This window comes from Gobius niger, assembly GCF_951799975.1.
Source record: "Gobius niger genome assembly, chromosome: 11".
In the NCBI taxonomy this organism is placed as follows: domain Eukaryota; kingdom Metazoa; phylum Chordata; class Actinopteri; order Gobiiformes; family Gobiidae; genus Gobius; species Gobius niger.
In genome coordinates, this window is record NC_136862.1 from 13,371,823 (window position 1) to 13,396,543 (window position 24,721).

The 24,721-nt window shown below is 42.0% G+C and overlaps 2 protein-coding genes across 3 annotated transcripts in view; both read left to right on the top strand.

The window, feature by feature from the left end:
- The window catches only part of ncor1 (nuclear receptor corepressor 1), a 35,381-nt gene extending 23,448 nt beyond the window's left edge, over positions 1–11,933 (top strand). Inside the window, 25 exon segments of the mRNA XM_079566508.1 lie at positions 54–228; positions 2,639–2,802; positions 2,980–3,095; positions 3,097–3,179; positions 3,182–3,225; positions 3,305–3,470; positions 3,553–3,678; positions 3,750–3,830; positions 3,911–4,143; positions 4,220–4,514; positions 4,599–4,823; positions 4,902–5,099; positions 5,484–5,633; positions 6,057–6,248; positions 6,328–6,457; positions 6,526–7,007; positions 7,101–7,241; positions 7,549–7,688; positions 7,765–7,973; positions 8,076–8,219; positions 8,561–8,706; positions 9,099–9,152; positions 9,239–9,421; positions 9,501–9,680; positions 9,827–11,933. Of these exon segments, the coding sequence (XP_079422634.1) occupies positions 54–228; positions 2,639–2,802; positions 2,980–3,095; positions 3,097–3,179; positions 3,182–3,225; positions 3,305–3,470; positions 3,553–3,678; positions 3,750–3,830; positions 3,911–4,143; positions 4,220–4,514; positions 4,599–4,823; positions 4,902–5,099; positions 5,484–5,633; positions 6,057–6,248; positions 6,328–6,457; positions 6,526–7,007; positions 7,101–7,241; positions 7,549–7,688; positions 7,765–7,973; positions 8,076–8,219; positions 8,561–8,706; positions 9,099–9,152; positions 9,239–9,421; positions 9,501–9,680; positions 9,827–10,071 (4,302 nt within the window). The 3' untranslated portion in view covers positions 10,072–11,933.
- Positions 11,934–12,270: 337 nt separating this feature from the next.
- On the top strand, positions 12,271–23,970 carry zswim7 (zinc finger, SWIM-type containing 7). 2 transcript variants are annotated; one of them, XM_079566185.1, is made up of 5 exons: positions 12,271–12,387; positions 12,738–12,759; positions 12,967–13,069; positions 19,145–19,249; positions 23,615–23,970. In XM_079566185.1, the coding sequence occupies exons 1-5, from the start codon at positions 12,309–12,311 to the stop codon at positions 23,720–23,722; spliced, it is 417 nt and encodes a 138-aa protein (XP_079422311.1). In that variant the 5' UTR covers positions 12,271–12,308; the 3' UTR covers positions 23,723–23,970. The 2 variants fall into 2 exon arrangements, with proteins under 2 accessions (XP_079422311.1, XP_079422312.1); XM_079566186.1 differs by lacking the exons at positions 12,271–12,387; positions 12,738–12,759 and adding an exon at positions 12,779–12,890.
- The last annotated feature ends 751 nt before the right edge of the window (positions 23,971–24,721 follow it).

Genomic DNA, 24,721 nt, shown 5'->3' on the forward strand with positions numbered 1-24,721 from the left:
TGCGAATGTTCCTGTTTTTTTCTTTTCATATCATTCTTTCCTCTGTCATGTAGGTTCCTGGTCCGTTTGGTCCTGGTGGCGTGCCCATCAGTGGATATGCTATGTTACAGCATCAGATCAAGGCAGTGCACGAGTCGGCTCAGGAGGATAAGCAGAGGCAGGATCCGGGAGACTTTGATCGGAGACCACCTTTCAACACCCGCAGCCCCAACATACTCGACAGAGACGGTGAGAAAACAGCAAGATGTCTTCAAAGATGTGTTTTGGCACGCTTAACGTCAGGTTGCATACTGAACAGGTTTGGCGCGGATAAGAGTACGGTTTTGCGTAGAGTGTGTGCAGTGCGGGACACTCATAAGACCATGTGTTCACAGGATTTCATGAAATAACTACGTGTGCAGTATGTACAGAAATAAAAGTCAACAGCACGTTTATATGTAAAACAGAGAATTCAAAGTCATCTTGCACGACCAAAAAGTCCAGCTAACCTACTCACACAGCTGTAGTTTCCGTCTTTCTGGGTGTCAATTGTCCCTTGTGATGCTCTGACAGATCCTCCGGGGCCGCATGTTTGTGTCGCTTGATTTCTACTGCATTACTTAATAAAGCCAAAATATTAAATATAGTTACTGCTCTCCATAGTAACCGTAAATAACACTGTTATAATATTCCATCCTCTATTGTTTACATCAACAAAGTTAACACAAGCATGTCAGCTGATTTTACTCAAATTCACCAGATTCTCTCCCTTGGCTGGTGCTTGACTTTGTCTTTGGCTTGTCTCAGTCCCCTGGTTCATTCATAGAGTGCTGCAAAATCCAGCCAAAGTCCACTCCTTACCCGGACCCACACTGCACCCTTGCTGATGTGAGCCTAAACATGGACTTAAACGAGTTTTGATTTCTCCCGGAGTTCGCACAATACCCTTTCAGTGCCCGGCGCACGTGTATACACTGCATGTTTTGTTGATGGGACACTTGATGCCTCTGGTTTGCGCTCATTGTTTAGTCCCTTAGTTTCTAGTGGCAGCGTTGTGAAAGCAGCTGTGGCGCGTGTTATGGGTTGTGTTTTGCAAAGCTTTTAACATCTTTTAGTCTGAGTGCTGTAAAGAGCAGAGTAGCTGCCATTACGCTGCTGAACATATTTCCTACCTACCTGTTTCAGTGTGGGAGTCCTCAGTTCTACTGGGCTGGCTTTTGCTGTCAGTCATCTGTGTGATCACATAGGGGGGGGTTGTTTATTCTTGTTTCTTTAATCTGAATAACCAGATTATCGGTTTACTAGTCCAACTACGTGGCATTCATCTGCACAGGTCAATAAACTGCTTGGGAAATTGTATTGGAGATTTTGCCAAGCATTTTATACCATTGAGACAAATTCTGGTCTCTCCACAACTGACTACTTTGTGTATACTTTCTTGTATATTTTTTTGTAAGTGAATGCATAGTAGCTTATACATTGCCAGACCAAAGAAAAAGGATTTAACTGATATGATCTGGTGATGCTGCAGTCGGTCAAGTCTAGGTTCAGCAACACTATGAGTCCAAAGAATGAGATCAGCTGAACGTCCTGAATGACCAGGTTATTCCATCTAGGGATTCCTTCTTCCATGATGGCATGAGCATATTACAAGATGACAATGGGAGGATTCATCACGCTCATAATGTGAAAGGGTGGTTCAAGAGCAGGAGACATCATTTCCGCATATGGATTGGCCACAGAATCCAGATCTTAACCCCATTGAGAATCTTTGGGACGTGCTGGAGAAGACTTTGCAGTGGTCAGACTCTCTCATCATCAATACAAGATCTTGGTGAAAAATGAATGCAACACTGGATTCTTTTGACACTGCAGAAGCTTATTGAAACATTTTTTTGTTGGTGTTCTGTGCATGCATTAACTAAATTACGATTAGGCTTTTATATTTGCCACATTTATTTATATGTACATAGATTGTCACATCATGAGAAACGTGACCAAAGTTACCCAGGTATGACAAAAATGATACCATCAGACAATCCCCATCCTCAACTTTGTAGCATGTCCGTGCCCTGAACTTATTACATACCCGAGACACGAGCGATATCTACCTTTCATTCACAGCAGCATCACAGCACGTTTTATTTCAGCAATGCACAATGGATTTGCTTGGTGTGTTTTTCAAAACTTTTGAAGTAGAGTTCCTCCTAACGCCACTTGTTGAAACATTTCCTGTTGTTCAGAGGTTTATGTACCCACAGCTCTGTTATATAATTTCCAGGATATATTTAGTTTATATGTAGTGACTTAAGGAACAAAAGGTTTTCCAAAGGTGATAAATGAACCATATTCATCATGCCTCTCAGTACACAAATACAGTCACACACACATCTGCACCAGTGTGAAGATGTGTGTGTCTGCTCTTCGATTCCCGGGACCCAGTTGTGGCTGTGTATTCTCAGCTTTTTATTATCTATCTTGATATAGACAATGACTTAGCTTTTTTATACATTTATTATTTGATTTCTGACTTCAGTGACTTTGGCACCGTTCACAAATTAATCATCGGCTTTCCAACACTACCGACATGTCTTCTGTTACAGTAATAATTGATATGTTCATCCTGAAAATAATTACTTTATTATTTATGTTTCTACAGTCCTTCGTGCTTCCCCCAACCAGCTTGTGCAGACTCCGGATGGAGTTCGTTTGGCACTGGGCCGGCCCAGTCGACCACCCAACATTCCCTCTCCTCCTCCTCTCATTCCAACCACCAAACCCACTGACAAGCCATCTTTTATCCAGGGTGGCTCCATCTCACAGGTAAAGTTATGTAAATCAAAGTAAATTGACCGTGATATGGTCCGTTTAATATTAGTTATTCTGGGTCGATCTCAGACCTTATTGCTGGATTCTGAAACTAACGTTAAGAAAAAGTTAATGACAGAAATGTACAACACAAAATGGTGTTTTCATAAAAACTGACTTTTGCTTTTGTAGGGTACTCCTGGCACTTACCTGCCGTCCCATGCCGTCTATGGGCCAGAAGGAACTAAGAGTGCAGTGGGCTCCATATCTCTGGGTCTGCCTCGCCAACAGGATCCTAACAAACCTGGTATTAACCGTGATCACTAACAAAAGCACCGTCTTTGTTTTGTCCAAGGGACTCATGTCTCACCTGTGTCTCTCTCAGGGGGAAACCCAAAGGTGGCTGAAGGGTTACCTTTCAGAGGATCAATTACTCAGGTCAGGAACATGTTTAATTTAAAGTTAAAGTTGGTTTACATCCTGGGATTTTGTTCATGTGTACTTCTTTGTTATACAGGGCACCCCGGCTTTGCCCCAGTCTAGCATTGCTGCTGATCTCTTGAAGGGCACGATGACAAAGCTGACGGCAGAGGACCTTAACAGTCCAGAAAAGGCTCGTGGAGAACTGGCTAAAGCTCATGTTATTTACGAAGGCAAAAGTGGTCACATACTCTCTTACGATGGTGAGTAATCATCTGATAATTTGGCATATCACATCGCACCATATCTTTTTATTTGATTTTAATTATGTCACTTTCTGAAAAGCTATCAAGAACCCCAGAGAAAACACTCGTAGCCCGCGCACTGGCCATGAGCTAAAGCGTACTTATGACATGATAGAGGGGCCCATGATCAGAGGACACCCCGGCAGAGAAGGAGCTCCTTTTGAAGGTTTGTCATTGGACACATAAAATGTAGCAGTCAATTCAAATGACGGACTAATGTTGTTTTTCCTTCAATAGGTTTAATTACCAGAGCCTTACCAAGAGAAGCTCTCCATGGAGAAAAGGATAGACCTTTAATCCCTGGCTCTATAATGCAAGGTAAACATTCACCTTTAATAGTGTCTGATTGTACAATAAACATTGAATTATAGTGCACTAAGGTGCTAATAACATTTCAGGAACACCTAGAGCTTCTGCTGAAGCTTATGATGAGGCCATGAAATATGGAAAGCAACTGAAAAGAGAGAGCCCCCCTATACGGACTTTTGAAGGAGGTATTGGTAAAGGCAAACCATATGAGGGAGTTAATACAATCAAAGAAATGGGGCGGTCAATTCATGAAATTCCTCGACAAGAGTCTGGTCCCGACTGCTGTAAGACCCCAGAGATGTCGGACAGAAGAGGCATGGAGGTAAAAATAAATATAAAAGGAACATTAATTGTGGTGTTTTGGACATTTGTTTCTGACTTGTATACATTTGTTCCAGCATCATCTAAATCAGCCTACCCTTAAGCACAATGTCAAGTCCCTCATCACTAGTCCAAACAAGCTTCCTCATGGAATGCCGCCAATGGATCCAATGGAACGGGCCAAATATGAGGAAAGCAAGGCCATACGGCACAGTGTGGTCAACTCCACATCAGTCCTGCGCTCCACCAACCAAGAGGCCAACAAATCCCAGCTCAGCCCGGGCATGTATGAAGACGCCAACGCTCGGAGAACTCCTGTCAACTACAGCACCAGCTCTATGTCCCGGGGCTCGCCTCTGCTGGGCCGAGAGGGTACTTACAGGCCTTTCAATCACACAAGCTCAGAGTCAGTTTTGTTGATGGCATGTCATAAATTTCATTTTATTTTCCCTGAAGGTGCTATAAGCTCGTCAAAATCTGCGCAACATGAAAGAAAGCGTGCAATGACACCAACGCAGAGGGACAACATCCCCGCCAAGTCCCCAGTGTCCAGCAGTGACCCTGTGGCTTCTCACAGCCCCTTTGACCCCCACCACCGGCCTGTTCCTGGAGAAGTGTACCGTGCACATCTGCCCCCACATCTGGACCCTACCATGGGCTTCCATCGAGTGCTGGACCCCGGTACAATACGCACAGGAAATATTGATGTTGCATTTAAGTTCCACAGTTTCTAAAGTGTTTTTGTCTTCCACTCTACAGCAGCTTTCATGTTCCAGAGACAGCCGTCCCCAACGGGTTACCATAACAACTACCAGCTCTACACCATGGAGAACACGCGGCAGACCATCCTCAACGATTACATCACATCACAGCAGATGCAAGTCATCCCTCGGCCGGACATGGCCCGCTTGTCACCACGGGAACAGCCTGTTATCCCCTATCCTGCTACAGCGAGAGGTATGGCCCTCCATCAGCTCCGACCTGCACATGCAGGGAGAGCCTAAGGGCGGGAAGGGCTGTAGTATGCAGGCTGTGTGCTCGTGAATTAGTGGCTACCTTTTCCAGACGCCCAGAAGCAAATGACCAGATACATTTTTCAGATTTGCTCTATTTTTGGGCTGCATTTGATTGGCTTCTACTCATTGTGAATTGGGTATGGTCTTTTGTGGTTGCCCTGTTACAAGTTGACCACTATTCTACACTGCAGCCCTGTTGCTTTTTGTATTTGGGAGCCCTATTGATGAAGGTGATGGGTTAACTGTATACGGTGTTCATACATTCAGAAATTGATGAATTGGTTCATGTTGTTCACCGTTGGCCCTTTGCTTCTGTCTGTAAAAGGGATTATTGATCTAGCCCAGATGTCTCCAACTATCCTGTTGCCTCACCCTGGGGGAACAGGTACTCCCACTTTGGAACGCTTCGCCTTCCTCCCTGGACCTCAGCCCCCTTTCCCTCCTAGGGCTTTCAACCAATCCTCCATACCGCCAGGTGAGGACCCCTCCCTCTCCCACCCTACCCTCTTGTGCTTCCCTCTCTTCATCTCCATGTTCTTCACTCGTCTCTAAGAGCACAGCCCTGAACTGGCCTCAGGTCTGTGAGGTTGGTCTGAAAGGCTCTCTGTGTCTGTGTTCTCAAAGTTGGATTATTTCTGACCAAAGAAACTTGCTTAAGAAATCCAGTTAAATTTGCTGCAAATCTTTTATACTGTATCTATTATGTGTAAAACAACCCCTTTTCTTTATTTTCTATGTACTTTTGTCATTAAATTGTTTCTATCAACAGAAATGGAGAAAGAACATGTGGTGACGCATTCAATTAGTTTAAGTGACCGTGTCAAATTAAAATGGGAATCCTGCTTTTATTTTCGGGTCTTTTTTTAACGAAATCTGTAATGTTTGTTACTGTTTTCAGGTCATCCGGCACACATGGCTGCAGCTGCTGCGGCCAATGCAGAGAGGGAGAGGGAGCGAGAGAGGGAGCGGGACCGGGAGCAGCAGGAGAAAGAGCGGGAACAGAGGGAACGCGAACGCGAACGGGAACGGGAACGGGAAATACGGGAACGAGAGAGAGACCGGGAGCGAGCCAACGAATACATGCGTACAGGTCAGGATTTATTTTGGATCTTTTTACGATATTCTTTTCATGTTTATTTACTGTAAGGATTATTTTGTATTCGGTGCAGCTGAACAGCAGGGCCGACCAGGGAGTCGTGGATATTTGCACTCACCCTCCCCTTCACTCAGGACGCAGGATGTAGTGGTTCAACAGAGGCCCAGCATCTTCCAGGGCAAGAGTGTCATCACATCTCTGATGTAAGTTCTTCGAAAACTTCTAATACACACAAAAAACACTACTAACAATACTTTTGTATCTCCTGTAGGCCTCATTCAACGACTGTGACAGCGGCTGCTCAGAGCAGCTCTCGTTACAGCACAGCAGCAGACGCTTTGGCAGCTTTAGTAGATGCTGCAGCCTCGGCTCCACAGATGGAAGTGTCCAAAGTGAAGGAGAACAAACATGACCAAGATGACGACATGGCAGCTCGACGTGCAGGGAGCCTTTCTGAGCAGCAGCAGCAGCAGCAGCAGCAGCAGCAGCAAGAGGCAGAGAGGCGATCCTTACATTCACCTTACCCCATGACTTTGCCAGGGGGAAAGCCCCATTCAGCTTATCCAGATGCATCCGGTGTCGCTAGCAAAGACAAAAGCTCCCAGAACTCCAAATCTCGCATTGAAGAGGAGCTCCGAACCCGAGGAAAGACGACTATCACAGCTGCCAACTTCATCGATGTCATCATCACTCGTCAGATTGCCTCAGACAAAGACAACCGAGGGTCCCAAAGCTCAGACTCATCCAGCACTAGTGAGTCTAAACAATGACAACACTACTGCGTCTATACAGTATATGTATGATTAAATCATTTATTCAACTTTATGTTGCTTAACTGTCTTATAGTGTCGTCAAGTCGATATGACAATCCTAGTGGAGGAGCCATTGAGGTCATTAGTCCTGCCAGCTCCCCGATCCAATCCCAGCCAGACAAATCAGAAGATGGGCAACAACAACAGCAACAACAACAACAACATCAGGCAGCAGGTACAAACACAGAATGACATTTTATTCTTGGAAGGACTCATGCTTGATAGGTTCACGACTCTGAACACCCTGAGGCTAAATTTAGCTGCTTGTGGAGTAAACATGCCATAACTTAAGTGTCTTCACCCACTGACCTTGTCATTTGAGTGTGCCACGGCACTCTGCCGCCGCAGCAGTCAGACATCAGACACTACTTAAAGGTCTCAATGTGAAGTGCTGTGAAACACAGATCAGTTGCTCCTGGCACATGACTTATTCCTGTCTCATCAGTCCTTAACTCACCCTGTCTTCGATCTGTCTCCCCCAGCTGCTATGCGAGGCTATGACATGAGTCGTTACCAACGACAACAAGGGGAACCACCTCAGCCACCGCCGTCCTCTCAAGCAGACAGCTACCCAGTCTCCAAAACCCACACGCGCATGATGACCCTGGCTGATCACATCTCTGTAAGACATGCAGTGACTTCTTAAACCAGATTTTCACTAAGCTATGGTAGTCATTTATTTTCTGTTGAATTCTTAGCACATCATCACCCAAGACTTTGCGCGCAACCAGGACCCGCCCCCTGCCTCCTCTGCACCATCTGCGACATTCCAGAGCGGGGTCTCAACCATGTCCTCAGGTCGCCCCAAAGTACCCAGTCGCTACAGCCCCGAGAACCAGCCTCCTTTCCACCAGAGGCCCTCCAACAGAGTCTCTCCTGAGAACGCTCCTGAAAAACCCAGATCCAGGTACAGTGGCTGGGACTCGCAAAGCAGACGCACCTTTGAAAGCTATTAGTGTTTATTATGACATCTATTGTACCTCATTCACTTTTCCTTTTTTTTACGTAGGCCTGGCAAGTCCCCAGATCGAGGTGGCAGGCAAATGGAAAACTATGAACCCATATCTCCACCGCAGAGCTACCAAGGCATGGATAAGCAGGAGGGTGGTGCGCTCCCGCCTCAGAGAAGAGAGGCTGATAACTCTGACATTCGGTACAAACAAAAAATTACAGATAAACATACACGTGTACTCACATTTTTGGGCATGTTTATACCTCAGTGTATACAGCAAAGAAAGCATAGAACGAAAGAAACAAAGAAACAAACGCTAGAAAACAAATCAATGTATAAGAATTTCTAAGAACCCACATTTTGCAGTTATAACAATGGAAGACATAAGTGGCATTCCTTCTACAATAGAAATAAAAAATATAAATACAAGGTTAATCGTAAAGTTTGTTTTTACACATATTTTCATAGTTTGGACTGTCAAAAGTATAAGTTAAAAGTTTCAATGGACACTAAAAGCGTTCAAATGTCCCCTCTGCCCCCAGGAATGATTCAAGGTCTCCGGGGAATATCAGCTACTTACCTTCCTTCTTCACCAAGCTGGAAAACACTTCACCCATGGTTGTATCCAAAAAGCAGGAGATCTTTCGTAAGTTGAACTCCACTTCTGGTGTCGGTGATTCTGATGTTGGTAAGTGGGGCTCCGTATTCTTTTCCTTTTAACTAACTTTCACGTGTCTAATCATGGAACAGTCTTTTAACAAGTACAGTGGGAGGAAAAGTATGTGAACCCTTTTTTACATGTGATGACCAATAAAAATGTGAAAAATATGTAAGTGTTTAGGTGGTATTAGTTCAAGCAGACATGGTTTACTCATTTGTGTGATTTTAGTAATAATCAGACCACATTCGATGACCAATTTAGGCAGAAATGTACTGTAAGAAAATTCCAAAGGGTTCACATACTTTTACCTCCCACTTTATGCATGCCCTTCTTTTTGTCTTCATTTCTATGATAAGAATTCAGCATTCTTTAAAAAACGGATGAATTCTGAAATTAATGCATCTTCAATCATTCCCTAGGAAGTGCACAACCAGGCACGGAAATATTTAATTTGCCTGCTGTTACCACCTCCAGTAAGTAAACTAGATACTGCTCCTTAATGTTCAAGCTTCTATTATACAAATCTTCTTTTGAACTTTTGTTAATGTATCGTTTGTAGGTAGCATCAACCCTAGGAGTCAGTCCTTCAGTGATCCAGCCAGTAACCTAGGCTTGGAGGACATCATCCGCAAGGCTTTGATGGGTAATCTAGAGGAGCGTCAGGAGGAACATCCGGGAGGAGTCTCTCAATCTGGTCAGTCTGGCGACAGTCGGCAGGAGGCCACCCCATCACCGAGTATGGGTACGATTAGAACCATTACACTGTGCCGTCTAGACCGCCGTTACCAAGTGTTAATGTTTTGTATTTTGTTCATCTTCAGGCAAGCAAAAACTTCAAGGCAAAGCCGGGAGTAGAAAATCAAAGTCACCAAACCTGGGCCTGGCCTATGCGGGAGGCGAGCGCCCTTCCTCCGTGTCCTCGGTCCACTCTGAAGGGGATTACCACAGACAGACCCAGGCCCAAACACAGTGGAACTGGGAGGACCGGCCCTCTTCTACAGGTGAAGCACCACACACAATATTTAGACTGGCCTTGTGCTGTTAAATCCAGGTGTTGACTTTAATTGGTCAGGCAGTAGGTTTTAAAGTATGTTCATTGCTTAAGGGAAATGATTGTACTTGTACTCATTGTCTCCATCTTGTTTAGGCTCTATGCAGTTTCCGTACAACCCTCTGACCATGCGCATCCTGAGCAGCACGCCACCGACCTCCATGGCGTCTCCTTCAATTCAGCAGCAGCAACAGCAGCAGCAGCAGCAGGTGCAGCAGCAGCAGCAGCAGCAGCAGCCGCAGCCGCCTCCTTCATCCGGAGCTCCCCCTGTGGCCCAGCAGCGCGCCTGGCCATCTCTGCTGTCCGAGCAATACGAGACCCTCTCCGACAGCGACGACTGAGCTCCACTTCAAGAAAGACCTGGTTTAAAATGGAGGCCTTCGCTGCGGCCCGGTCACTCCTCTCTCCCATAACTAACCTGCTCATCGGAGACTGTGACCAGCGGATGGGGGTGGTGTCCTTTTTATTTTGGTGCTATGGTGCCCCCTGGCTGTCGGCTCCAGCAATGGCATGAGACAAGCGGGGGATCTCCTGGCTTGATTTTAGTCTTGAAGCACTTACGCAGCTCGTCAGGTGGAAAGAAAACTTGATCTAGGGGAAGGTATTAGCTGTTAAGATGAAGAACTTCATATGTACAAAACATCACACAAGACAATTTCTAAATTTTGATTTCTGTAAAGATACTTTGTCTTTAGGAAAATCATTGTATGTAAATAGAGTAACCTTTTTGCAGTGTTTTTCTTAACTTGATTATTTCTTATTTTAATGTTGCTTTTATTGATCCACTTAAACAGGAAGCATGGGGGGTGTAATATCTAATATCACAGCTAGTCTCTCCCAGTCCAGCCACACACGTCAGCCAAAACCCACTGTGGACCGAACCCCGGCCACACAGGCAGACTGCTGCTCCGGTGGTCAGTACTTGAACAGGAGTGGGGCAGAGACTGTACCACCCTCAGGCACCAAGCGCCACCACAGCCTGAACTCCGGAGACGTGAGAGGGCAAAACTGAGTTATGTTTCATCCGGCATGGATTGACGCCCATCTTCACAATATGGACCATTTTAGACAATATTTTTTAACACTGATGATATAACAGAAAGGTTGGCATCCGATATAAGCTTAACGTCTCAGATGGCGAAATCTGGGCCCCTTAGAACTAACAAAAGTGAGCCATTTTCCCCTTCGTCGTCACACACAGCGGTCTCTCTGTGGTTTTTAGCCTATCAGGAATTTACCCGACATTTCATGGTGAATACAAATGTCATTTCTTCAGAGCGGTTTTTGCCATGCCTTGTGACTTGAGAAAGAAGGCAGCTTTAATTTTCCTCAGAGATATTCGTTGGTGTTTGATGTCCTTATTTGGTTCTCTGTAATCCCTTTTTTTTTTTTTATACTGTCCAGACATAAATTTGAACTGGATTTGAATTGTCTTTCTATTTACTCAAAAGACAAAAATTAAGTAAACTTAAAGAATGATCTGCACCAATGTTGCACTTTTTGCTTTGTAGCTTTTGACAACAAGAAGCATACTACCTGCTGTGTAACTTATTCACCTCCGGGACAGGAGTATACTAAGGATGTGCTTTAATGTCTCCTCACCACTCACATAAACCTGTTTTTACTTCAGTCTTTTCTTGTAGCTGGTACATTACTCTATTAGTGTGCACATGCATCACAGTTAAGTGTTTTATGTGTATGGTACCGCCGTAATAACGTCATGGTATATCTTTCCCATGACCAGCGCTTTTGTCAACACGCCTGTAGCTAAAAATCTGAAATGTATTAGGTCAACATGATCCTCTGCAGTTCTTCATAAATACTGAATGTGGACATAATTTGAGCTTTTTAACTGCTTTGTTACAGTTTGCATCAGTCTATTGTTGTCATGATTTGGAGTCATAGCACACAATTTTATTTTCCTGTCATTTTCAACATCTTGTTATAATGCATCCGTCTACAGACGGGATGTTATGTGTTTACAAAAGCAAGGACAAAAAAGTTTACAAACTTGAATCGTAAAGAAATCCGAAATGAAGCCAAAAAGTAAAAAAGCAAAATAATTGGAGCAATTTTCCAGCTCTGTTATCTCAAATAACAATGACTTTTTTGTCTTTTAAAATTAAGACTTGAATACCCCTGTATCCTATGATGTTGAACTGCTTTGTTTGTATCGCACAATGTCTTTTAGTAGGCTATTACAAAAGTTCAGACCAATCAAATAAAGTGGATCAGTTCACCACAAAAAAATGTCTTCTGTCCATGTTCATTGATATGTACTTTTTTATTATTATAGTAAAAATGCACAGATTAGAATACAATGTAATTTGCCAAACAATAGAAGAAATAATAAGATAAATAAATGTAATTTTAAGAGTCATAAGAGTTAGTTTATTTATAATGTAGTTAATTTAGAAGCTCTCATACCTTTCTTAAATATTAATAAAAAGGTTATTTATTAACAAAAAAAAGACTACATTTCAACCGGAACTTGTAATGTTTTGGTCGCGCGCCATTGGTCAGTGTAAAGAGCTACTTCCGGCGAGCGCGTTTTCTACGAAAATCTGTCAAAAACAAAATGCACTCACCGTTTTTACCCTCGATAGCAGAACAACTATTCAGAGACATTCAAAAAATATACAAGGAAACATCACAAAGTAAGTGCACGGAGACTAATTTCATTGTGTGAATCAAGCTGGCTGTTCACGTGTAGTTTTAGCCACGATTGAGCTTCAGCCATAATAACAAAGTGGCTTTTAGCGTTAACTCATGTCTCCATCTTCTCAGTCAGTGGTCATTGTTTTCAGTCCGTGTGATCTACAGGGAACACACTTCGGAGAAAACGCGTTCTTACTTACCTTAGCTCAGATTTAGTTCGTCTATTGTCCGGTAGAGGGAGCTGTTATATAAATGTCTGTAGTTTAACATAATATATTGTTTTATTTACTGCTGTCATCTCTCATCGTTACTTGAACGTCTACTAATATGTAACGATGTGTTTTTGCAGTTCCTGATGAAATGCTGATTGCGTAAGTTCCTCCTTCATAATAAAACTTTTCGTCATAGTTTTTTTAATGGTTAGACCTACATGAGTATGATGCTACAAAGCTTTTGTACATAGTGCATCTGCGATGGACCTACATTCAATTAAAAATGCAAAGTTCGTGTCCTGCATTCTGTTTGGTCTTTGTTCAGTATTAAAATCAAACCACTAATGTAACATTTGTTTCTTTCAGACTGAAATTTGTTTACGGACCTTGTGCGCTCCAGGCGCTGGACTTGGTCGATCAGCGGTCTGTCACCTGTGTGTCTTCCCCCAGTGGACGCAGGGCCTTTCAGGTTTGACAAACCATTATTGATCTTCTTCTTAGCAAATATCAGTGGCTTTCATTCACAGTGATATTTTGTCTTTTCCATTCAGTATTTTGAAGAACTATAAATGATCAAGTCCCTGATCTAGGATTGTAACAATCAGATTACCTGACTAAGTAATACAAGTAAATCTGCACACCCACATTAAAAAGGACACATTTAATAATAAAGTTTGCTAATCTGAAAATCATAAACACTTGGCAAACTTCACTTTTGATAAGATATAAATAAATTCTTGTTTTCTTAGACTTTTGGTCATTGTGATCCACATTTCCTGTAAACTCCTTGGTCTCTGTGAAAACACTTTTATTGAAGCAACTGTACAACACAATGAGGCTAAAAACAGCCTGGGGCTCTGGGACACCAGGCTCCGCACGATTTGTTTCTTTATTATCGACTGATTAGATTAAACAAATCAGATGCAATGGTTTAAGTGCACTAGCACTAGTGAAAGTTAGCAAAGCGCTAATGCCAAATCTCACTTACATTTGTATCTTTTTATTTGACCTATTTATTTGAACTATTTCTCTGGGGCCAGGACTCCCCTGAAAAAGAGATTTTTAATCTCAGTGGGACTATCCTGGTTAAATAAAGGTCAATAAAAATAAAAATAAACTATTTAACCAGTTAAAACCTCACTGAGAATTACAATCTATTTTACAAGTAAAGCTAATATGATTATTATAGTGTTTACCCGCTCTCAGTCAAGGCCTCACAAACTTCATTTTTTCATTTATTTATTTATTTAATATGGACATAGCAATTACATTGGATGAACCAGATGCATTGTTTAAAGTGTTATAGCACATGTGCTAATTTTTTACACCTGTCCATAGGGGGCTTTTAGGTTTCAAAGATAAAACACATTATTAAACACAGTTACAATAAAACAGATTATTAAACTAGATAAGGCACATTCTACACATGTGAACACCTTTGGGTCGATTTGAGCCACAGTTTAAGCTCTCTAAGACCAAATAACTTAGTTATTTGGTCTTTCCAGGAATTGAATAACTCATGAGTGTGACATTTGGCTGCCAGGATTTTGCTCCTGCCTCCATTCAATGCATTCAATGACCTTTTCAGACCAAATGGTGCATCTTGTCAAATCCTTATAGGGAACAAGTGCAGAGAGGACTGGATCATCAGTGCAGGAGCTGCTACAAATTACTGCCTTTATGGACTGTACAAATCTCGCTTGGAGTTTTTTAAAAGAAGTTTTCTAAAGGTCAGGTGTGCTGTGTTCAAAGAGCATCAAGTGCCGTAAAAAGTGGAGGAAGTTGCAGATGAATGGTGCTTTGTGAACTTAAGCTCATCCTAAAAGCTGAAGAGGCTTCCGATATAATTAGATGTTGTTCACGCAGACTTAATGTGCAGAATATACGGGTGACACTGTTGAGAAGCTATAATTAAAAGTATTTTAAGTGTTTGCTGTGAGTCACGCTGATGTAAGGGTGATATAGTGTGTGCAGAGGTGGAAGAAGGACTCTTATGTGAACAAATATCAAATTAAAGTGTTGAAAATAAAAACGGCTTTGCATATTATACCAAATTGCACATTTTCTGACAAGTATTAAGTAACTAAGTTAGTGCTGCGTAGAACAGATGTTGGGTTAGTCCTGAGATGTTCATTTTATACTATATATATAAAATGAATATCGATTTCACAGGGGCAGGTTTTTAAGCATGTCCAAGGGCATTTAGGAGAAGACTGAAAGGCAAAGCTAATAAAGACTTCAGAACATGTCGTGGTCTTAACTACAGGGTAATAGATTTGAAGCATTGCATGGGGACAATGTATTTTGATGTTTGCAAAGGATTGTAAAGCCTAAATAAAAACTTCAGAGTTTGCGATTTGCTAGTTCCAACCATTCAAATTGATTCTGTACATAACCTCAAATCATAACAAGACGTGACTTCCTGTTTCGATCCAGCACACCAAAATGAAAGCACCATCTTATTCATTAGTTCAGCAGTTCATTAGTTCAACTTTCTTTCTGCCAAACTATTAACAGACATAACACTTAAAATGTGTGTATTTAGTTATATTCTTGTAGTGTTGCAAGTGCCTGCAGAACTAATCAATGAGACGAGCTGTGTGCTTTTATTTTGGCGTGCTGGATCGAAACAGGAAGTCACTTCTTGGGGCGTCGTCGTTATGATTTGAAGCTATGCACAGAGTCAGTTGCGATTAGCGCTAAACGATATAGACAAAATTTCATATCTCGATATTCAGATAGATACAGACGGCGTCTCTGGAATCGCCCATATATGGTCATGTTTGAAAACAGTTGAGGGGGAAAACAATTTTGATATTTCTCCAATTATTAAAAAAACGACTTTAACAAATGCTGAATTATGAATATAGTTTTCGACTAAATAAAGATACAAAGACATGGAGAGGAGCAAAGTGGTTCAACAGCCCATAAATACAGAAAAAAACGGAGAATGGTAACGTGATGCTACATGTTAGCGGCGTGTTAGTGCTAACACTAGCTAGCGCTTGCTATGACTGCCGTTTTTTCACTCCTACAGAACAACCTGCTGTGAGAAAATATCCATATGGACCAGATTTACACTTGACTTTATTTGTATGTGATAAATGGGTTCATATTCCACCAGAAAATGGCTAAAAAGGGGGAAAAATTGTGTTTCCCAAAAGATTATATTTTCCCCCTCGGCGACTATGACGAGATGCCGTCTGTATCTATATCTCGATATCGATACGACGGTGAAAACCAAGCATTTTTCAGAAAAATAAAAACATAGTAATAAAGATTGCAGTTTTATGGGTGAAAATCTATATCATTTATATCTAGCAACATTATAACAGTGTTAAAGCTTAAAGAAACAGGCCACCATTTTTCCATACTGAGATATGTTCTTACCTGAGCTTAGATGAGTTGATACGTACCTGTCTGGTTTTTGTGCGTGCCCGTGGAAGAGCAGGGTAGCTATAGGAATACTTTGGGAGAGGCCAACTGCTAACAACATCTTTGGTCGTTTTGTGTGACTGAGGGCACACACAAAGACCAGACACTTATGTATCAAGTCGTCTAAGCTCAGGTAAGAACATATTTCAGCCTGTAAAAATGGTGGCCTGTTCCTTTAAAGCTTAAAAGGGGCACATTTTTGAAGTAGTGAGTGACTTTCCCACCTCTCCTCCTGCAGCAACACTGAGAGTTTATGAGCCTGCAAAGATCTTGAATTTTCCAAACAGTGGGACGTCTAAAGTAACCCCTGCCTGGACTTTACGACAGTGCCCTGATAAGTATTCCCCTGCGAGCGACCATTTCTTGGGCAGCGTCTGATTTAGTGTCTTGTTGGGAGGGGAAACCCTTGAGCTGCAAGCTGAGCCAGAGTGTGAGCTGTTTTTCAACTACCCCGTTTCTGTAGAAAGTTGGCCCCGAATCGCGCTGCCTTTCTCCCCTCGTCGGCCTGCTGTATTCATATCAGCGTCAGAGCGTCCGGTCCATGTAATTGCGCCATGCTCTCTGTTAGAAGTGGAGTGATGGCCTTAACGGATGAGCTGGTTTTTGCTTCTGTAGGTCACAAGCGGGGCTGATTTATGGACAACGTGCAGAATAATGGAGCCGGGGCTGCCATTGTGGGAGGCATTAGTTATTAGGCGCTGTCGGGCTAATCCTCACGGCTAATGTTCTCGTGTGTCAGGGGCTTGAAGACGAGAGCTAAATCAATGTCTGCTCTTGGTTTAGAAAAAATAAATAAATACAGATACACATACAGTACACACACAGTACTCAAGGTTCAAATGTGCAACACCTCCTCGAATACTTAATGTGGAAGTAACAGCCTCTATCTAACCTTGCTTCTTTTGAATATTTAAAAGCAGGCTCGAGCTGATGTGGCCATTATAAATGAGATGTTGAGATCAAAGTGAGCTTGTTTTGAACTTCCCAAACAGAAATTTAAAGATAAATATGCTTCCATGCGCCATCGGAAAAACTAAACAGAACCTTTATTGTCAACCTTCTGAACTCAGAAGTTGCTTGAAACCTTAAATCTAGAATGATGTCGATTTTGTTGTTGTTGATTAAATGTTTTAATTAGTGCAAGTATTGAGTTAGCTGAGAGACTGCAGCTCCCATAGCCTCCTTTGTGCCCTGTATCCATTTACCAGGAATCCCCAGGCGTAGTCCCAGAACATTCTCATCTAACGCCACATCACAATAGACCAGGCTCAGTGTGGCCTGTGTTGTCTTTCTAGGGAAGCTAAAATAAGTTTGGGACGGCATGAATCTTCACTCTAGGGTTTTATTCACATCACATGAGGAGAAGATATGTATGATAGAATAATTTTAACCATTTTACATTTAAAATAACTTATATTTGAGCAGCATCTGCTTCGTGTTACGAAGTGGAAGGTGGAGTGATCTGCTAGAAAATAGTCCCTCAAAATGTGATCATTCATGTGATGCAAGGTCAGTTATATTCCAAAAATTATTCTGTCGACACAGACATTCATATCGTTAGTCTGGCGTTATAAATGATTCGCCTCAGGTGCACTGTAGAGTGCGTAACACTGTTTTTAATACAGGCATCGTAGAAATGTGCTAGCCTTGCATTAGCCTAGCACCACGAAACTCTTCAAATATAAGAACTGCATGAATTACAAAAAAAATATCTCCAGGTACCAGCAACACTCTGGATAACTAGGAAATGAGGCCCTATGTCAAAAATCCAGAAATATCCCTTTAATGGTAGCAATTAATGTGATGTTAACTGTGATGCTTTCTTTCTCTAGTTTACACCAACTTTAGACATAATTTAGTCCATAATTTAGGGGGTTTATTTGACCTGGTTTGATCTTGACTTAGGCCCGGTGGTATTTGGAGGGTGGAAGGTCAAATACACTTCCTGACCGACAAAAACGATGCCACAAAAAAAAAGTTGACACGCTCTAATATTTAGTTCAGCCAAGACCCACAGCAAAGACAAGCCACAACCAAACTCAAAATATTGTTTCCACTTGTTTGCAGTTTTATAGTGGTGTGGTGTATAATTTTGTACTGTTGACTGTGTTTTAGTAACCTATTGTGCTGTGTGAAAGAATGCAAGACAATACTGTAATAAAGTTTATATTTATCTCGTATCGAAACATGGTACTTCTTATATTCATAGTTCTGCCGATTCAGTAATTTATCACGAGGTTGACGATTAATACTTTTATGGGCAAAAACACAATCCTCTCAACATGATTCAGCCACCCACTTTTGAGAGTAATATGAAGCGCTGCAAAGCATATTATTTCAATATTAAAGCATGACACATACTTGACAAAACAAAAAGCAGGCGTACAAGTGTTTTGATTAAGAACAAAAGGACCTCCACGGACAAAGTCTGAGCTGCAGTATAATTTAATCTACTGCACTGTTTTCACTCCACTCATGTATATCACTTATTCAAAACATTTTCTCTGTCAAAGGCGTTTGTTGCATTCACGTACATATATGGGCTGTACATTGAACTCTATTTTAAGTTAAGTCAAAGGAAGAGGCCACCGTTTTTACATACTGATATATGTTCTTACCCGAGCTTAGACAAGTTGATGTGTACTTGTCTGGTCTTTGTGTGTGCGCTCAGTCACAAAAAAAGACCAAAGATGTTGTTAGCATTTAGCCTCTCCTCCTCTCCTCTATGGGGCCAAACAGGGGTGAAGTTAGAAGCGACCAAGCTCTTCCACGTTTCCCCTGCTTGGTCGCTTCTAACTTCACCCCTGTTTGGAGCTATAGGAATATGCTGAGAGAGGCTAAATGCTAGCAACGTCTTTGGTCTTTTTGCCAGACCAGACCGGTGCGCATCAACTCGTCTAAGCTCAGGTAAGAACATATCTCAGTATGTAAAAACGGTGGCCTGTTCCTTTAACCTCAACCCCCGCCTTAACCGGGTGCATTTTCTCCAGTTAAGGCTTTGCCATTGCTTTTTTGTCTCTTACATTTGGGTCATGCCAAACTGGGGAAAATGTGGTCATTTCCGGGTGGGAGTTTAGAGATCTAGCATGTTTTTTTTTTTTTTGTTCAGGTTACTGGAGGCTCTGGGCGGATCTACACTTGTTTCGTGTCCTGTCACTTCTGCCCATGTCCAGCCTTTGCCTACACTGTGCTCCGGAGAAATGACGGCCTGCTGGTGAGTCATGGGCGGGAATTGTAAGATAGCATTTTGGGTCAAACTAGGCGGTGGGGGCTACTACTCTCTACTGCCTTTTCTTTTTTTTTTAAATGTACCTTTTTTAACCTGGAAAGCCCCACTTAGTTTCAGAATCTCATTTTCAGAGGAGTTCTGGTCCCAGAGGGGAACTTATTTAAATGATTTTAGTTTTTCTTCTTGATTACTTACTGGAAACTGTAGAAATGTTGGTCAGAGGACTTTATTTCATTACTTATGTCAAAGAACTATGCTCTTGAAGTTGAAGTTAAATGTTTGCCGCTTCTAAAACACAGAAATTGCGCCAGGATTCCCCTCTGTACGGCAACACGACGGGAACAAACCTTCTTCTTTGTTGTGAGTCAGTGGCATTTGACAGTACATCTGCACATCGCCACCTACTGGTCATAGAATGTGCATTATTAGGCTTTTAAAATGGACAAAAAACATGATTTAATTTTTACTTTGGAGTCTTTATAGAAATATAGTGGAGTAGTGAGTGACTATAATATTAACCTTGTAAATGTACTGGAGTCAAAGTAGAAAATTCTCAACAACATTAACTACAAACAAAGTAGGCAACACTTTTGATTACATCCCGCGAGTTCCATGTGTGGATACAGGGAACAAGACAGTAATTACACATGTAAGTACAGGTAATTAGGCAAGGCAAGTTTAATTGTATGGCACATTTCATGTACATGACAACTCAATGTGCCTCACAGTAACACCAAACAATAATTACACTTTAAAGTCCATAGTTTAAATGGTGTACAAAGTGTAACAACTGTATACAATATGATACTGAAATAATAATAATAAGAATAAGAATACATTTTATTTAAAAGCGCCTTTCAGAACACCCAAGGACACTGTACAATGGACATAATAAAAAATAAGTAATTTTCTTTGTAACGTGGGTCTGTGCTTCACGGAGCTCCAGTGGGCGGGGCCGACTCAGTCACCTGTGGCTCTGATGCTCAGAGGCAGGACGTTAAATCGCAATGTTTTTATTTCATTCAGTCAGAGCTTATTTAGCCACTATTTGCTGTAGATGGAGCTCCTTACGTTTCCCACGCCTGCTCAGCTATCCACGCCTGCTTTCGTATCTCTTCAAAAGCACGACTGTAGAGAATAGGAAAAGTGTTTATTCTGCCTGGCCCACAGCCTGGCGCAGACAACTTGCAATTATTTATTTATCACTTTGTAATGACCAGAAACATCCACATATCACATTGTGGATGCTATACACTTCCCACTGTACATGTTGTACACCCTCATTACTCTTTGTACACCATTATTAAACCTGTACTTACATGTGTAATTACTTTCTTGTTACCTGTACCTGCACATGGAACTAGCCGACTGTAATCTTAAGTGTTACAAAAAACAAAAGCACAGATCCCCCGAAACTCTACTTAGGTAAGTTTACTCCATTACTTAGGCAATGAAATTAAAAACCATCTGTGATCAGGCGTGATGTTTTTGTGAATTCAACTTCTCTATTTTTTATGAGAAGTTGCCCCAGCCTGTCAGCCGCTCTGTGGTTTGGGAGATTTACAGTAAATGCCAGTGTGGGGGTTTGGTGAAAGTGCAGCTCGAGTGATTATTGAACAGGCGACTCTGCTCTGAAGGTGAAGCCTTACAGACAGCGCCCCCTTTATCAGCTGAAAAATGAAAACAAAACATAGCCATAAAAGTCCTTGATAATCAAATATATACAAAGAGGGCAGCAGGTTTAACAATCCATAAATCAACTTGAAGTAAATAGATGATTTGATAGAAGGGAAAAGCCCAAAGGAAAAATGCAAATGTTATTTTTTATGTCTTTATGATCCCTCCTCGACTATTTATGCCAATCACCCGTGCATTCTGATATAAAAAACGTGTGTATATATTTGGATCGCCAATCCCCCAAGGACTGAGCGACTGTCTATGGAAGAAAAATAGATTAAAAATGGCGCCGTCCAGTTGCACATTGACTGGGATTTCTGGCGGGAGCTCTCTGGCTTTGTCTCCTGTCAGTCAGCTGTGCTTCCTGGGCCGACGCTGCTACAGTCTGTGTCCCATGTGTGGACAGGTCCAGTGTTTGTCTGACCTCAGTGGGGCGTCTCCGCTCTGACTGGCTTCTTGCGAACTCCAAATATTTTCGAGCAGATGACCCCTGCTCTCCGGCCAAATATCAGAAAGTCCGATTTCCCCCAGGGATGTGGCTAAAACCGGTGTGAGAAACAGAGTCGGACCAGATTGTAGATGCCTGTGAATAGTTCTCGAACCAGAATCCAGTTTTGCAGGCGGCTGGTTCATCAGATCTAACTCTGGTGGTTTGGTCTTTATCTCTGCAATTAACAATAATTAACTGCTCCTGTCCATGCGGTCGGTAATGCTATAGGAGGCCCCGAGATAATGCAGCAGCTGGTCAAAGATCTGCGGACATGTAGGTCAGCGAGATAAAGATGTCATGTGGTCATAAAGAACCAAGGCATTTCAGCTAAAGTAAACCTTGTGCTTGATCGGGCTTTTACATTACTGTATACATTACTTTTAAAAATCAGCTGAACATCCTCAATGACCAGGTTATTCCATCAATGGATTTCTTCTTCCCTGATGACTAGGGCTGGGTACCGTTGAAAAAAAAAAATGTTTTGGATGTTTTGGCATTGCAGAAGCTGCAGAAGAATCGAAACAATGCCACAACGAGCGCGTGGTGTAAATCCAGTGGTTCACAAACTTTTTTGTTTTTACTGTGATGATGTCATAATGTCAGGTGGAGGGCGGGGGCCAATACGACTCTATGGGAGAAATACAGTTCTAGTAAGAAAACAAATGTTTTTCCTCATCAGTATTTCGATTCACAATCCTGACATGTTAATTTATGTCTGAAAGTTCTTCCTATTGGCTCATGTTTTTGAATATTGTCTCCACTTTTGGACGCCCACAGGGGGAAATTTGTTTTCACAGCTGTCACAGAGACACACACATAACAGACAAGCAAATGACAGTATCAACACACTACGCAAAAAAAGAATATGCGGGTGGGAAAAAAATTACAGGTCGTTCAATGCAGCTATGGCGGAGGGGACCAAACTTATCCTAAAGCGTACCTGCGGCCTGATGGCAGCAGGACGCAGTGTGTGTGGAGAGGATGATCAGAGTCCATGTCTATTGTACGTGCGAGGCGTGTGACTGCTTTCTTATTGATGACAGAAGGGTGTTATGAGGAAATAATTAGACATTGGTTCATATGTACTGCCAGATGAGACAATGAACTTAAGGTCACAGTAAAAATTAAGAGCACATAGGTGAAAAGAATGCAAGTAATACAAACAGGCAAAAAAGATAAAACCACAAAAGAATCTTAACTCAATTAAAAGCTACAGTAAACAGATCACTTTTAAGAGCCGACTTAAAAACAGAAAGTGACTCCGCCTGTCTAAGGTACAAGGGCAGTGCATTCCACAATGACGGGCCTGCAACTGAAAAGGCACGATCGGCTCTCAGTTTCCTTTGAGACCTTGGGACGACTAACAAAGAGTGGTCTCCTGACCTGAGGCTGCGAGCAGGAGTATAAGGCTGAATAAGGTCGGACAGATATGAAGGTACAAGGCCGTGAAGGCTTTTAAAAACAAATAAGAGGATTTTAAAGACAATTCAGCTACGGACAGGGAGCCAATGTAAGGACTTTAAAACAGGCGTTATGCACTCACGATAGATATAGATATTCACCAAAAACGAAGACAAAAAATCTGCAATTCGCCAGTTACCATAGTTACCGGCATGAAATTTCAGCTGCCCTCCACCTCCATTTTAAACTATGGGCTCTTTAAAATGTTGTGATGTCACGTGAACACAACCTATTCCAAGTACCCCCTGCTAAATGCTGACGTACCCCCAGGGGTCCGTGCACCCGTCGTTGGGAAACACTGCTGTAATCAAAGCTAAAGGCCGTCCAACCAAATACTGGAGCTTGTGAACTTTTTTTTATGTGCTCCAGCAGTGTAAATGAGCTACTTTGAAGAATTAAGTTTGCGTTGACCTTTAGTTACTGTATTTGCACAATCTCTTCTCTGTTGTGCAGACCTAATTAACAACTGGATCATTTTCAATGGAGCTGTAAAGCCACTTTTAGCACTAAGCACCTTTGTCTTATTGTTTCCTAGAATGTAGTATTGTATTTATCCACATTATTTTGTGTTGTTTTAGTGTTTGCTCATTATGATGATGTTAGGCTTAGACTTAGATGAACAGAATCCAGACGCTGCACTCAAGATATTTATTGTCCCCAGAATCTTTCACTTGATTTCCTCATTTGCCCACATTCATAAACCCTTTGGTTTGCTTTGGCAGTGCAAACACCTCTTGGCCGTGTACTTGTCCCAGGCCATGGGAGTGGCCCAGCAGGAGGCCGTGAGTGACCGGGAGATGAGCACTCTGCTCAGCGGGACAGCCTTTTGACAGCCCAGAGAGTGTGGTGATGTGATCTCTTAAAGAAGAACTTGCATGAAGCACCTTAATGTGTGGCGCTTGAGGCTCCTCGTCTCTTTGAAAGACTCCAGATGTCGCTTTATTTATTCATCTCAAGTGTCGTATTTTTAGATTTTTTTTAATGAATAGTCGTGCAGCTGCAGCCTTAAGAAACTTATTTCAAAGTTCTGTTCTTGAGTTTCGCTGTAGCCTACATGTAACGGTGTGTTGTGAATAATAAAAACCCATTTGTAACAATATAAACATTTGCTTTATTAACAAAATAAATCACCATACATATAGATCGCATTATGTTAAACATCAATGAGAAATCTCAAATTGTAGTTTTATGAAAGCGCGAGTTTCCTGATGATGAAAGACACAGGTTGGAATGAAAGGCAGGAATGTAGATTTGGATCGACGAGGCTCACCCATAATAATAAAGTTCACAGAAGGCGAAGGGTTTGACCATGCTCCGGAGTGAAGGATGCCAGACGACCACACTACAGTACTTGTTTCAACACGACACAGACACGACGGCCGCACAGTGCAGTTTACAGTTTAGATCTGTCTCCATTGGAATGTACAGAGAGGCTTGGCACACTCCAGTCGTAGCCCTTGTATCAGAAGTGGGACAGTAACACTGGTAATGGGGATGACATGAGCGGCATGATCAGGACGATGTCAGCGCTGATGTTTTAGTTACAAAGTTTGATGTTTTAGTTACACAAATCAAAACTACATGTAATTTAGTACAAACCATAATGTTTCTTCATATAAAAATGGTTGGACCGACATTTTCTACAAGTGCAACAAGCCAGTCTGAAAGGTTTTTGGATGAGAAACTGATGAATAGAAAGTCCCTAGGGCTGGGTACCATTAAACGATACCAGGATGCCAGCATGGTATTGAGAAATAAGCATTCAAAAGAAGAAGAAAATATCATTAGATCCTGGTTTTGATGCCAGATGCCCAATTTAATTTTTCCCT

Bases quoted from the DNA above. Each gene is read 5' to 3' on its own strand.
- zswim7 (XM_079566185.1), top strand. From the start codon at position 12,309: ATGCACTCACCGTTTTTACCCTCGATAGCAGAACAACTATTCAGAGAC. The intron at 12,760-12,966 runs GTAAGTTCCTCC...TGTTTCTTTCAG, and splicing joins CCTGATGAAATGCTGATTGC to ACTGAAATTTGTTTACGGAC. The intron at 19,250-23,614 runs GTGAGTCATGGG...TTGCTTTGGCAG, and splicing joins GGAGAAATGACGGCCTGCTG to TGCAAACACCTCTTGGCCGT.